A 13,862-nucleotide genomic window follows, 5' to 3' on the forward strand; every position below is an offset into this window, starting at 1 on the left:
CAGATTTCCTTTTTCCCCCATTTTATTTATTAAATATTGGTATAATTATCGTCCGATACCGATATAGCGCTAAAAGGACAACATCAAACACTGACAACAGAACAAATGAGTTGCAGTTTAAAAGGGATAGCGCGAAATGTTCTACATAACCAGATAAACTCGTGTATACCATTTTATATGTCTGAGGGGCAGTTTAAAGGAAGTTGAAGGACGTTTTCACGAGCCATTGCTAACTAGTGTTAGCCAATGCCTGAAAGTCTATGGGAACAGGTAGCATGCTACCTGTTCCCATAGTGACTTACTCCAATATTGTGACTTACTCCGCCGCTGGCCATCCCAGGGGTGAGCTGAGGGACTCTGCCTACCGACTGGCGAAGCATGGGGCGCTGTAAGGCACACACACAACTCGGTACTACACAGATAACCATACCACAAAAACAGCAGTACAATTGTCTTACGCACAGACACACACAGTGTAACTGGCTATATTGAGTCATAAGCACAAACCTGTACCTGAGCAGGGGGTCCCCGTTCCTGGTTGATGTTGAGGCGGGGGGGCAGCGGATGGGGTGCTCTCCGTGGAGACTGGTGCATTCTGGGAGCAGAGCTGGTTGGGTCACTTGAGAAGGCTTCCATACTGCTGCTGCCCTCGACTGACAGAACAGGAGACGACAACTGTGGTTTAGTTTGGCAGAGTTCCTACATCAAAATCCAACACAAACGTAATCTCTCCATTCAGACAGACACAGTTACATCATTGTCTGTTGAACTAACAGATACCCCAATAATATTGTAAAATAGGCTCATGTCTATCAGTTTCCGACATGTTGAATCTACTGGCTTGGTTAATCTACCAACAGAGCGACTAAAATGTATCTCTCAATCCAGACAGACACCAACATATTACATCTCTCTGTCACTCAAGTGTCAGATGTCTAACCGACTGTGGAAACAAGTGTGTGACAGTTTCCATCGTCTTACAGCTGTGTGTCTGGGAGTCAGCCGGGCGCTGGGTGGAGTCAAATGCTCCTAGACTCTCCTCTGTCTCCGTGCCTGGGTCTGTCCCATCAGGACCCTGGGAGGGAGGGAGGGAGGCACACACAGTGGGAGAGAGAGAAGACGAGGAAAGAGGGCGGAAAGAGATGTTACAGGATGCTTCCCACGCACTACCTACTGCCCTGCAGTGTTGTGATCATGCTGATCATGATTAATTTCCCTTGTACAGGCATTCCCTTAGAGGTCTAGTAACTTTAAAGCTAGCTAGACGGAGAGGGTGTGCCCCGCTTTCTTCTGCATCCACACCCTGACCACAAAGCCCCCACCCACCCACCCACCCACCCTTCTCCCCTGCCAACCTTCCAGGACCTTCAGTTCCCACACAGTCACTCTAGATCACAACACAGACATGAGGTAGCAGAGTGTAGCAAGAGCACTGGTGAGGCACCAATTCGTCACACAGAAAACACAACACAACACAACTTTGGTTACAACATTGCCTGGCTGTAACATCCGAGAGACATGACAGTTGGAAAGAATTAGGGAGTGGGTGCAAGACAGGAAATGAGAGAGAGTGGAATTACAAAACACATGCTGGAAATTACATCGTTAAGTTAGTAACCGCGCATGTGTGTGTGTGGATCTTACCTCTGTGTCGTCGCCTTCATATGCCTCATTGCCATCTCTGCTCCCTTCATTGCTCTCCTCCCCCTCATCCCCCATCCCTCCATCATCTTCATCCTCCTCCTCCTCCTCCTCCTCGTCATCCTCCTCCTCCTCCTCATCATAGTCCTAAAGAGAGGATGTAAAAGGTCTCAATGAACAGTCAAGTTGAATTTCAACATTGAGTATGGGCTGCATATCAACATTTTCATCCCATCAAATAGAGTTCCAGATTTCTAAGTGCCATATACTCTCAGATCATTTTAGGCAAGATTTTTGCTAGGATTTGAGGGAGTTCAATTGACCATTCACTAAGCCCCGTCCCCAAATGTTGGGCAACCAATTACAGAGAGCAAACACCTCAGGCAAGCTCACATTTGAAATGCATGAAAGCCATTGAGGGCATAACAAAAACTGAGTTTTCATCCAAAAACAAATTGTTTAAATGGCTAAACAATTTAACAGTACACCAGGGGTACTTGCTACTGTGATTCTGGAAATGCAGAGCCTGTTGGGAGTATTTTTAGAATACAGAATTATACTTGTGTTATTGTTTGCTAGCTCAGCCGGTAAAGAAGCCTTCACTTTATTGACCACTCAACATTGCTGACGCTAGCTAGCTAAGCTAGCCAGATAATATAACTAGGCTTTTTTCTAAATGTATGTTAGCTAGCTAAGTTATCCATGCTATGAATAGAAATTTCATCTGCTGTCGACATCTGGATAGGATTTGAGAGTGCTTGATAACAACTGACTGCATGCCGACAGTGCATTCAGAGCCATCCAGTGGCTAGCAACACAACAACTTTCATTTTACCAGGTTCCTGTGAAGCAATTGTAATGACAATCCACCATGACACACACGAGAGTCTCCTGATTAGCATGGGGTAGTCAGTTTAATTTCATTGTGTATTAGAAACACACTATGAGATCACTGTGAGGGGATTTCGCCAGTGGTTAGAAGAGGAAATTGGGCTTCCTGGGAAAATGTAACAGTAACCAAGGCTTAGCGAAGGATCAATTAGTGTCTAGCAACTAAAATATTCCAAATCGACAACAGTCGATTCCCTTTGTCCGTACCGGTTCCTCTTCCTCATCCTCCTCCACCTCCTCCTGCTGATCGTCCTCGCTCTCAGAGTCGGTCACTATGACGATGACATCGTGCTGGGGGGGTTCTTCGTTGGCGTCGTACGAAAATGAGATGAACGGGGTCTCAGACAGGAGCAGCTCTACAGGGACAGACTGAGACGCTGCACCCTCTTCAGCCTCCTCTAGTACTGGGTACTCCTCCACCACCTGCTGACACACACACGATTAGACACACAAACCAGACTGAAAGACCATATCAGCCTCTCGAGAGAATGGGTAGTACACACATACCTGGCTGGTCTCTGGGGCTTCCTGGCTCTCTCCAGGCACCAGTCCCTCTGCACTGCCCTCAGCCAGCACCTCCTCCTGGGCCTCTGGCTCCTCTGGGTCGACTCTCTGGATGATGCGTAGCTTCTTGGGGATGGGGGGTTCAGAGGGGTCCTCCTGGGGGGTGTCTGTGTCAGCCACCATAGAGCTGTCCTGCTCCTCCTCACGAGGTCTCTTGGACATGGAAGATGTTCCTGGGGTGGCTGAAACTGGAGAATTGAAAAATACACAACTCTAGCTCAACTTGGTAGATACGCTGTTCATTGAATTTAGAGGACCAGTGGTAATGCAGTGAGAACTTCACTCATTGTCAACCCTTAAGCTTAGTTAGACAACACTACTATACCCCAAATCTATAGAAACTCCTGGTTAGATTTAATCAAGACGCTCACCTGTCCCAAACACGGCTGTTGACGTCGACGGCCTCTCCATTTGCGAACTGGGTGCCGCTTCCATTACTGGGGCCGGGGGCTGCTCCTGATTGGCTGGTTCAGTGTGGGGCAGGCTCTGTTGCTGTGTTGGCTGGACGAAGGCTGTGGTCTGGGTCTGGGTCTGCTGGACCACCAACATTGGGTTGGTGGTCTGAACGTTGGGGCTGGTTGACCGTACTGAACCGCTGGCACTGCCGTAAACAGTCACATGCTCAGGCGGGCCCTCGGATGACTGCATGGCTGGAGGGGTCACAGGTGACAGGGTCAATACTGTTCAGAGATGGAAATACCATGTCTGCGGTCTGATTCTCGATCCTTCCGTCTGAAATGTGCTCGTTCTCCCCCCCCATTGATCTCATCTGATTCAAGTAATAAAGTGCACTTCAACTACCAAAACATTTCACAAACAGCCATCCTGCGCTTTAAAAAAGACCAATACTCAAATATTAATTCTATAACATTCACATCACACCAACAGTGATATTGGTTCCACAGAACTCACCTTCCTGGTTCTCCACCTGTGTGGTTGGCATGACGGTGGCAGTAGGGGTGGGGGTGGGCACGGTGGCGGGGGTGATCATGGGCCTGATGCTTGCCCGGGGGGTGGGCTTGTTCCCAGGGATGGCAGGGGGCTTGCTGGGGCCTTGAGCACCCAGAGGGGTAGGCTTGATGTTGGCAGTAGGGGGCTCAGAGGTACTGGTGCTATGGGGAAGGGGAAATACAGATGAAAACGTCATTGCACAAGTTACCCAAGTGTAGTGAGTGTGTTTGCGGGGGAGAGAGAGAGAGAGAGAGAGAGTGTGTGTGTGTGTGTGTGTGTGTGTGTGTGTGTGTGTGTGTGTGTGTGTGTGTGAATACTTTACCTGCCCCGGTCTGCAGCTTGGGTGGTCTTCAGTGGTCCTCGCTGCTCTGTGGTCCTCTGCTGTTCCTGAGCCTATAGGTAGGAGAGGAAAAATGAAAAGCAATCCAGGCTAGTCAGGTAAAAAGCACAAGTGCTCTATTGAAATCTATGCCTCCATCACTCACCTTGCTGGGACCCTGTTCAGGAGGCTCATCCCTCTGCTCTCCGTGTCTCTCCTGCTGTTCCCTCAGGTCCCGCAGCTCCCTCTCCTGGCGGCTCAGACGGCCCTCGTATTGGGACTTCAGAGCACTGACTCTGACCTCCAGCTCCTCCCTCTGCTGTTTCAGCTCCTCATTTTCCTTCTGCAGCTGGTCCTTGGAGCCTGGGGAGGAGGATGGGAGAGGGTCAAAAGGTCCCCCCCTTTTTTGCTAACATCTCATGACAGAAAATATCAGAGATCAGCATTCACATACCGTTGCAGACAAATAGATTTGCACCCTTGCACTTTTCTTAAAGCTGCAATATGTAACTTTTTGCGTGACCCGACCAAATTCACAGAAATGTGAGTGCACACTATTTCTATGCGTCTTGTTCTTAAGTTTGACTTTTGTACACCAGATTCAAAAAAATTGAGAAAAAAAGGTGATATTTCACAGCAGTTTAGATGTGACAATGATTCTCTACACTATACATTGCTTGTTTTGTCAAACTGAAATTAGGCAAACTATTCGATACCGGTACCCCTTGTACACTGCTCAAAAAAATAAAGGGAACACTTAAACACAATGTAACTCCAAGTCAATCACACTTCTGTGAAATCAAACTGTCCACTTAGGAAGCAACACTGACACATTTCACATGCTGTTGTGCAAATGGAATAGACAACAGGTGGAAATTATAGGCATTTAGCAAGACACCCGCAATAAAGGCCGCTCAGGTAGTGCAGCTCATCCAGGATGGCACATGAATGTGAGATGTGGCAAGAAGGTTTGCTGTGTCTGTCAGCATAGTGTCCAGAGCATGGAGGCGCTACCAGGAGACAGGCCAGTACATCAGGAGACGTGGAGGAGGCCGTAGGAGGGCAACAACCCAGCATCAGGACCACTACCTCCGCCTTTCTGCAAGGAGGATCACTGCCAGAGCCCTGCAAAATGACCTCCAGCAGGCCACAAATGTGCATGTGTCTACTCAAACGGTCAGAAACAGACTCCATGAGGGTGAGGGGCCGAAGTCCACATGAGGGCCCGACGTCCACAGGTGGGGGTTGTGCTTACAGCCCAACACTGTGCAGGACGTTTGGCATTTGCCAGAGAACACCAAGACAAATTCGCCACTGGCGCCCTGTGCTCTTCACAGATGAAAGCAGGTTCACACTGAGCACGTGACAGACATGACAGTCTGGAGACGCCGTGGAGAACGTTCTGCTGCCTGCAACATCCTCCAGCATGACCAGTTTGGCGGTGGGTCAGTCGTGGTGTGGGGTGGCATTTCTTTGGGGGGGGCCGCACAGCCCTCCATGTGTTCGCCAGAGGTAGCCTGACTGCCATTAGGTACCGAGGTAAGATCCTCAGACCCCTTGTGAGACCATATGCTGGTGCGGTTGGCCCTGTGTTCCTCCTAATGCAAGACAATGCTAGACCTCATGTGGCTGGAGTGTGTCAGCAGTTCCTGCAAGAGGAAGGCATTGATGCTATGGACTGGCCCGCTCGTTCCCCAGACCTGAATCCAATTGAGCACATCTGGGACATCATGTCTCGCTCCATCCACCAACACCACACCAGCACCACAGACTGTCCAGGAGTTAGCGGATGCTTTAGTCCAGGTCTGGGAGGAGATCCCTCAGGAGACCATCCGCCACCTCATCAGGAGCATGCCCAGGCGTTGTAGGGAGGTCATACAGGCACGTGGAGGCCACACACACTACTGAGCCAAATTTTTTACTTGTTTTAAGGACATTACATCAAAGTTGGATCAGCCTGTAGTGTGGTTTTCCACTTTAATTTTGAGTGTGACTCCAAATCCAGACCGCCATGGGTTGATACATTTGGTTTCCATTGATAATGTGTGTGATTTTGTTGTCAGCACATTCAACTATGTAAAGAAAAAAGTATTTAATAAGAATATTTCATTCATTCAGATGTAGGATGTGTTATTTTAGTGTTCCCTTTATTTTTTTGAGCAGTGTACACAGCGGATGCCACCCGTTAGATAAAATACAGAACCTAATGACCGAAGGCTCGAATTTCTGTGTGTTATTATGTTATAATTAAGTCTATGATTTGATAGAGCAGTCTGACTGAGCGATGGTAGACAGCAGCAGGCTCGTAAGCATTCATTCAAACAGCACATTCGTGCGTTTGCCAGCAGCTCTACTGTTTATGAATTCAAACCTATCAACTCCCGAGATTAGGCTGGTGTAACGATGCGGTGTGAAATGGCTAGCTAGTTAGTTGGGTACGCGCTAATAGCGTTTCAAACGTTACTCGCTCTGAGACTTGGAGTAGTTGTTCCCCTTGCTCTGCATGGGTAACGCTGCTTCGAGGGTGGCTGTTGTCGATGTGTTCCTGGTTCAAGCCCAGGTAGGAGCGAGGAGAGGGCCGGAAGCTATACTGTTACACTGGCAATACTAAAGTGCCCATAAGAACATCCAATAGTCAAAGGTATATGAAATACAAAGTGGTAGAGAGAAATAGTCCTATAATTCCTATAATAACAACATCCTAAAAACTTTTTACCTGGGAATAATGAAGACTCATGTTAAAAGGAACCACCAGCTTTCATATGTTCTCATGTTCTGAGCAAGGAACTTAAACGTTAGCTTTCTTACATGGCACATATTGCACGTTTACTTTCTTCTCCAACACTTTGTTTTTGCATTATTTAAACCAAATTGAACATGTTTCATTATTTATTTGAGGCTAAATTGATTTTATTGATGTATTATATTAAGTTAAAATAAGTGTTCATTCAGTATTGTTGTAATTGTCATTATTACAAATACGTTTTTAAATTTTTTTTTTTTTTAAATCGACCCATTAAATCGGTATCGGCTTTTTTTGTCCTCCAATAATCAATCAATAATTTGTCCTGAAAAATCATAATCGGTCGACCTCTCGTGGCCATGTACGCCACCAACTCAATCATCCCTGGCAGAGTGGTGCCAGGAAAATAACCTCTCCCTCAACAAAACTAAAGGAGCTGATCGTGGACTTCAGGAGACCGCAGAGAACATGCCCCCATCCACATCGACGGGGCCACAATGGAGAAGGTGAAAAGCTTCAAGTTCCTCTGCGTACACATCATTGATCATCTGAAATGGTCCACCCACACAGACCGTGTGGTGAAGGAGCAACTGTGCCTCTTCAACCTCGGAAGGCTGAAGAAATTCAGCTTGGCCCCTAAGACCACCCCAAACTATTACAGATGCACCATTGAGAGCATCCTGTCGGACTGTATCAACGCCTGGTATGGCAACTGTACCGCCTGCAACCGCAGGGCTCTCCAGAGATTAGTGTGGTCTGCCAAAACACATTACCGTGGGTACAGTGCCTGCCCTCCAGGACACCTACATCATCAGATGTCACAGGAAGGCCAAATAGATCATCAAGGACATAAACCTCCCGAGCCACGGCCTGTTCATCCAGCTATCATCCAGAAGGCGAGTTCAGTTCAGGTGCATCAAAGCTGGGACCAAGAGACTGAAAAACAGCTTCCATCAGACTGTTAACTAGCCATCACTAGCTGGCCTCCACTTAGTACACTGCCCTTAGTCATGGTCGCTAGCCAGCTACCACCCAGTTACTCAATCCTGCACCTTAGAGGCTGCTGCCCCATGCACATAGACATGGAACACTGGTCACTTGAATAATGTTTACATACCGTTTCTCTAATTTCATTTGAATATACTGTATTCTAGCCAATGCCACTCCGACATTTTTCATTCTAATATTTATACATTTCTTAATTCCATTCTTTAGATTGTGTATTGTTAGATACTACTGCACTGTAGCATTTTGCTACACCCGCAATATCATCTGCTAAATATATGTATGCGACCAATAAAATGTTATTTGATTTGACGCACAACCTTTGACAAAGACCACGTTTCTGGACACTGGGTTGAACATTGCACTCCAAAACATCTTGATATTCTGCTGATTCCATGTCTTGCACACGTTCAAGGTCCCCAGTACCATAGGCAGCAAAGCAACCACAGCATTATCAAACCTCCTCATGTTTGGTTGTAGGGAGGGGGTTATTATCTTTGAACGCTTCATTTGGTCATTGGTAAACATAGGAAGGCCCCACTGCTGCAGGAGACAAGGAAGCCTGATTCAACTTCTCTAAAACCCACCCAAACAAGCCTAAATCCTGGGGGAAATGTTCTGTGGACCAATATATCAAACTTACAGCTCTTTTGTAATACAGACCACTGCTGTGGGGATATCAATCACCTCTGGTGAGCCATCGGGGACACCGGCCCCCCCATGTTAGGGTCCTGTTAACTCAGGCTAGCTTGGCATGCTAGCCTGCGACGGAGGCTCTTCACAGTGAAGAGGGCACAGTGTAGACAGGAGCCAGGGGAGGCTAAAGCTTCCTGGAAATGTTGCAGCCCGAGGAAAGCGGAGCACACCGAGTGGGTGTCTTTGGCCGATGCCTTGTTTCCACAGGAGCAGATTCATGTCGGGAGCTTTTCCTCGTTTGGGGTGGGAGATGCTTTTGTCGCCATAGCTTGGATACTATGTTTTTAGCTGTCAGAAAAAAAAACTAGCTCGGTAGGCTAGTCCGATAACCCACTAATCACTAGCTCTCTCTGAAGGCAGCACTCGGTGTGATGGCCGGATACCGTTTCCGAAACAGGTCAGAAAATATAGCTCGGGGTGTAGCTGGTAAACTTTTCTTCTTGAAGTAAAACTACCAAAGCTAGCTACCGGTGGCTAGCTTGCTAACGACTAGTCACTGTTTGGATACAGCTAACTTGGTCGTAAATGAGTTACCCGTGTCACAGCTGTACCCATTCCTCCCTCAAATAATTTCCCTCTAACTATGGTGAAGGAAAATTGTCACTACCGCTCAGTCCTGAGTTGTAAGCTTACGTCTGTAAACAGTTTAGCTAGTTCTGGAAAACGCAGTCGTCGTGTTGAGGTAAGCTTTCTGATGAAAAGCGAGAAGAGGTGTTTGAATGACTCAGGTACTGGGTTGGAGGGACACCCTTCCCAGACTCACACGTCGTCTCGACATCCAGCCAATAATGGCTGGCGTAGTGTAATAAAGGCTGCTGACGAATACGCTGGGGGAATATCCCGTAGGTGAAATACCGAAACTAATACTTGAAAGAAAACAGCAGTTGATGTAGGGCACCTCTCAAAACTGTAAGAATTATAGCAGTTTGCTTCTGAAGAGTGGGCCAAATTGCTAGTGGAAAGGTGCAGCAGGCTCATTTGTCTGCAGTAATCTTGCCCAAAGGCTGTGCAACCAAGTACTAGCTCCAGGATGCCAATTACTTAAAAAATAAAGATAACTGGAATGGACTAAATAAAAACTCTAAACTTAATTTCACAAAAATAAAATTGGTTATGCAATGCTGAAAATACAATAACAAGGTGTGGAGACCAAAAGTGTTTTCAATTTCAACTTATTTTAGAAGAAAAATGGAATCATTTAAGAAAAGTGCAAGTGTGGCAAAATATTTGGCCGCAACTGTATACTTCGATGCAAACCTCAGCCACACTCAAGCTTGAGCCACAGTCAGGTTTGTCTGGCCTGGCCTCTTACCCATAAGCTGGTTGATCCTCTGCTTGGCCCCAACAAAGGCCTTCCTGGTCTTCTCCTCCTTCTCAGCCATCTGCTGTCTGAGGGTGTCCTCCTGGGAGGCCTTCTCCTGCAGCTCCTGTCTCAGCCTGGTCAACTCTGTCTGCAGCCTGGAGGCCTGCTCCTGTGACCCGCGCACCTCCGCCTCACGCTCACCCACCACCTGAGGGGAACACACCAAGGTCTGTGTTGGGAATATGGTTTCATACAACCAGGTACCTTTACCACCCTTTCTGAGCCTGTGTTTATCTTAACCCTCTGCCCAATAGGCATTTACAATTTTGGTGAAAGTCATCCTGGATGTTGCCTGGGAAAAAAGTATAGGGGAAACACTGCTCTGACCTTGTTGAGGTTGTCCACCTGTCCCTCCAGGTCTTTGTTCCGGGTCTCAGCCTGTCCCAGGGAGTCCTTCAGACCCTGGAGCTCCTGGGCTGAGGCCTGCTGGGCCTCCTGCTCCTGGGCTGGGGTGGACGTTGCCTCAAACACCATCTGGAGAGGAGATCAGTCCAACGCTGAATAAATTACGGCAGGATTCACACACTGAGAATGTCTATTTAAATCAAGGACATCAGGTTAGACATTGAGTGTTCAACTTGATCCCACCTGGACCAACACATTTGTTATTCAGTGACAACATGAGTAAGGGTATTATTAGTTTAATGAGAAAACAGTTGAGATGAATCTTGTTCTTGAATCTTGGGAGTCTGAGTGAATTCAAGGCTGGGTTTCATGAAACAGCTTAGTTACAAATCAATATATACACATTTTTTTAAAACTTTGCCCTGTACAAAACCAGAACAGGTACCAGGTGTTTCACCAACTGACCTTGTCATGCTCCACCTTGAGCTCCTCATACTGTGTCTTGTAGCGGCGTCCGATCTTCTTGACCTGAGTGATGGTGCGGAACTTCTCCTGGATGTCCAGGTTCTTGGCCTCCATACTCCTCCTCAGAGCATCCCTGTCAGAGCTCACCTTCCCCAGACCCTCACGCAGCATCTGCACCTGGCTCTGGAGGGACGTCACCAAGCCGCCACTCCTACAGGGAGATCATACATTAATATAAAACATCCCAAAATACTTTTTATAGTACAATCAGCAGATTCTCACTTTTTATGTCTTGCGTTGTTTGCCAATTCATTGTGTAGCATGGTGTTTTTACAAAATAGGTTCCTCATTGAATTCAGCTTCCTTACCGTCCTTGGTACCATGTAATAACAGAAAAGTCCAACTGAGCGGTATTCAGTTTTGGATTCCAGGCTATATATTCTGTTTATATTACAGCCTAGGCTAACTCTCACCTGGCCACCTCAGCCTTGAGTCTGCCCGTCTCCTCAGTGAGCTGCTGGATGCGTTTGAGGTGAGCCTCCTTCTCAGAGTGGAGACGCTTGTACTCCTCTGGGTCTGTGTCCTTCTGCTGGCTCACCAGGTGCTAAAGGGACACACAGGAGTTAAACAGAACACATTACGTTTCAAATCCAAAGTCAATAAACAGGCTTTCGGACCTTAGACAAACTGTGAGTCACAAGGGATCGTACTTTGTGAATGTTTTTATTGTTTTATTTGGGGTGGGGGTATTTGTTTTCTGTCATTGAGTAATATCTCATGGGTATGTTATAATATGATTGGGACAAATGGTGTAAGGAATAACACTAACCTGTGTTCTGGCCTTCCAGCATTTGATGTCCTCTTCCAGAATCCTCTTCTCTGCTTGCAGCATGCCGCTCTTCTCACTCAGTTCAGCGTTGGACTCCTGCATGGGCATTATGTCCGACTCCAGCTTACGCACCTGACAGACAGGGAGAGAGATATGAAGAAAATGTCAATCAAAACAGAAACATTTAAAATAAAAAAATAATAAAAAGTTGGCCTCTTGCCTAAAACAGCCCCCCCCTCCCGCCAAAAACAGGGACCAAATTCACACAAGGTTTCCAGAGAAAAATTACTTAAGATAGGGTTTTGTTATTATAACCAAAGGTTGGTGCTTTGACACTGAGAAAGTAAACCTGCTGTCTTACTTTAGCCTGTGTCTGCTGGAGCTCCTGCTCCATCCTCTCCTTCTCCTCCCTCAGCATCTTGTTGGTCTCCATCAGGACACTCATGGTCTCAGTCTTCTTCATCAGCTCATCGTGCTTAGCCAGGGTCTTAGCTGTCACCTGGGTTCAGGGGTTAAAGATCATAAGCAGCACTGAGCTATTATCATCTTAAACTGCTCTCTCACCCATACCCTCTTCATTTATGAACAAAACTATTTTTCCACTCTCCATTGAACGGGCATTTTAGTCTAGGAAAAGGCTTAACCTGGGTCCAGGTAACTACCCTATGAAGCCATAAATCATTGGCTGTCCATAGTGTCCAGCTCACCTGCATTCGCTCTCTCTCAGCACTAAGGCTCTCCTGTAGTTCTCTCAGCTCTCTCTCCAGGTGCTCCACTCTCAGCCTATGGCGAAGACTCTCTCCTTGGGCCACCTCGAATCGAGACTCCGCTATCTCCTTCTCTCGGCGCACAAACCTGCAGCGTGACAGGGAGGGGACAGAGGCTATGATGAGGAAAAAAGGGTGTTGTAGGAGTGAAGTAATTACGTGGGGGGGGGGGCATTACCTGAGTATCTCAAGGACCTGGTCCTGAGACTTGCCTTCCTCCGTGAGGGAGATGTTCAGAGGGCTCTCGTTGGCCTGGCGCTGCAGGGTGGCGGCCATCTTGCAGCTCATGGTCTGAATCTGTTCATGGAGGAGGCTGTTCTGCCTCTGCAGCTCTTCAGAACGAGACACCACCTTAGACATCTCCTCCTAACAGAGAGAGTTCATGCACATTACAGCCTTGTGGTGCACACCAACTATGTAAACTGTACAACCCTTGCAAAAGTGAGTGGCAGTTTACAATCTCTAGCTTCCAACAAGTATAAAAATATATTTTACACTATCACCATCTACACTTCTAACCATTTGCCACCAACACCATATCTATTATTCATAATATAAGCATCTCCTTTGATTGCAATCAATCAACTGCAAATACATACCTTGAGGATCCTCTCCTGTTCCTCCCAGGAGACTTTGGCCTCCAGCAGCTGAGCAGATGCTCTCTGGGCCCTCTCCTCCAGCTGCTGTCTGAGCGTGGCTGCCTGCAGGGCCTGGGCCTTGGCTGCCTGGAGGGACTCCACGTCTGCAGCGTGGAGCATCATCTCACGCTCATACTTATCTTGTGCCTCTGACGCCAGCTTGGCCTGGGAGGGGGGAGAAGACCAGCATTATAGACAAGCTTTAGCTGACCTTCTAGCTGGAATGCAATACATAATGTAGTTTATATGGATGTATGAACCAGTATCACAGTTTACATGGTTAGCGACAATCAAGCTAGGCAATGCTCTATACCAAGCATGCGGAAAACAAGGTAACAAATAGCTTTGTCAGATATGCCATATGAAAAGTTGGGACACCACTGCAACAAGATAAGGGCCAATTAGCCACGGCCCACTTCTCCATCTCACCTGCTCCTGGCTGTCCAGCATGGCCTGCTGTTCCTGGGCTGCTGCCACCGCCGCCATCTGTAGAGCCTCCTGGTGGTCCGCCTGCACACTGCTCAGACTCCTCCTCAGCACAGCCACCTGACACACACAGGGATAAGGAAAACAGGAATTTAAATATTAAATGTGTGGAACAATGGGGACCCCGGCATTGCGTGAACCCAGCACTTACGTGCGCAA

The 13,862-nt window shown here is 47.4% G+C and overlaps 1 protein-coding gene across 8 annotated transcripts in view; it reads right to left on the bottom strand.

Annotated features, from left to right (window-relative positions):
- The window catches only part of LOC110524570 (nucleoprotein TPR), a 37,786-nt gene that overhangs the window by 6,210 nt on the left and 17,714 nt on the right, over positions 1–13,862 (bottom strand). For 3 of the 8 annotated variants that reach the window (XM_036978415.1, XM_036978412.1, XM_036978418.1), the window contains exons 23-42: positions 13,647–13,763; positions 13,179–13,382; positions 12,758–12,945; positions 12,520–12,667; positions 12,174–12,311; positions 11,813–11,944; positions 11,457–11,587; positions 10,984–11,194; positions 10,501–10,647; positions 10,123–10,321; positions 4,533–4,729; positions 4,370–4,440; positions 4,009–4,208; positions 3,468–3,746; positions 3,040–3,284; positions 2,740–2,958; positions 1,645–1,788; positions 982–1,075; positions 508–653; positions 303–386 (exon numbers count right to left, since the gene is read on the bottom strand). In XM_036978415.1, the coding sequence (XP_036834310.1) occupies positions 303–386; positions 508–653; positions 982–1,075; positions 1,645–1,788; positions 2,740–2,958; positions 3,040–3,284; positions 3,468–3,746; positions 4,009–4,208; positions 4,370–4,440; positions 4,533–4,729; positions 10,123–10,321; positions 10,501–10,647; positions 10,984–11,194; positions 11,457–11,587; positions 11,813–11,944; positions 12,174–12,311; positions 12,520–12,667; positions 12,758–12,945; positions 13,179–13,382; positions 13,647–13,763 (3,294 nt within the window). The remainder of the gene's footprint in view (positions 1–302; positions 387–507; positions 654–981; positions 1,076–1,644; positions 1,789–2,739; positions 2,959–3,039; positions 3,285–3,467; positions 3,747–4,008; positions 4,209–4,369; positions 4,441–4,532; positions 4,730–10,122; positions 10,322–10,500; positions 10,648–10,983; positions 11,195–11,456; positions 11,588–11,812; positions 11,945–12,173; positions 12,312–12,519; positions 12,668–12,757; positions 12,946–13,178; positions 13,383–13,646; positions 13,764–13,862) is intronic. The other 5 variants (XM_036978419.1, XM_036978414.1, XM_036978416.1 and 2 more) reach the window with 5 other exon arrangements.

This window comes from Oncorhynchus mykiss, chromosome 5, assembly GCF_013265735.2.
Source record: "Oncorhynchus mykiss isolate Arlee chromosome 5, USDA_OmykA_1.1, whole genome shotgun sequence".
NCBI lineage: Eukaryota > Metazoa > Chordata > Actinopteri > Salmoniformes > Salmonidae > Oncorhynchus > Oncorhynchus mykiss.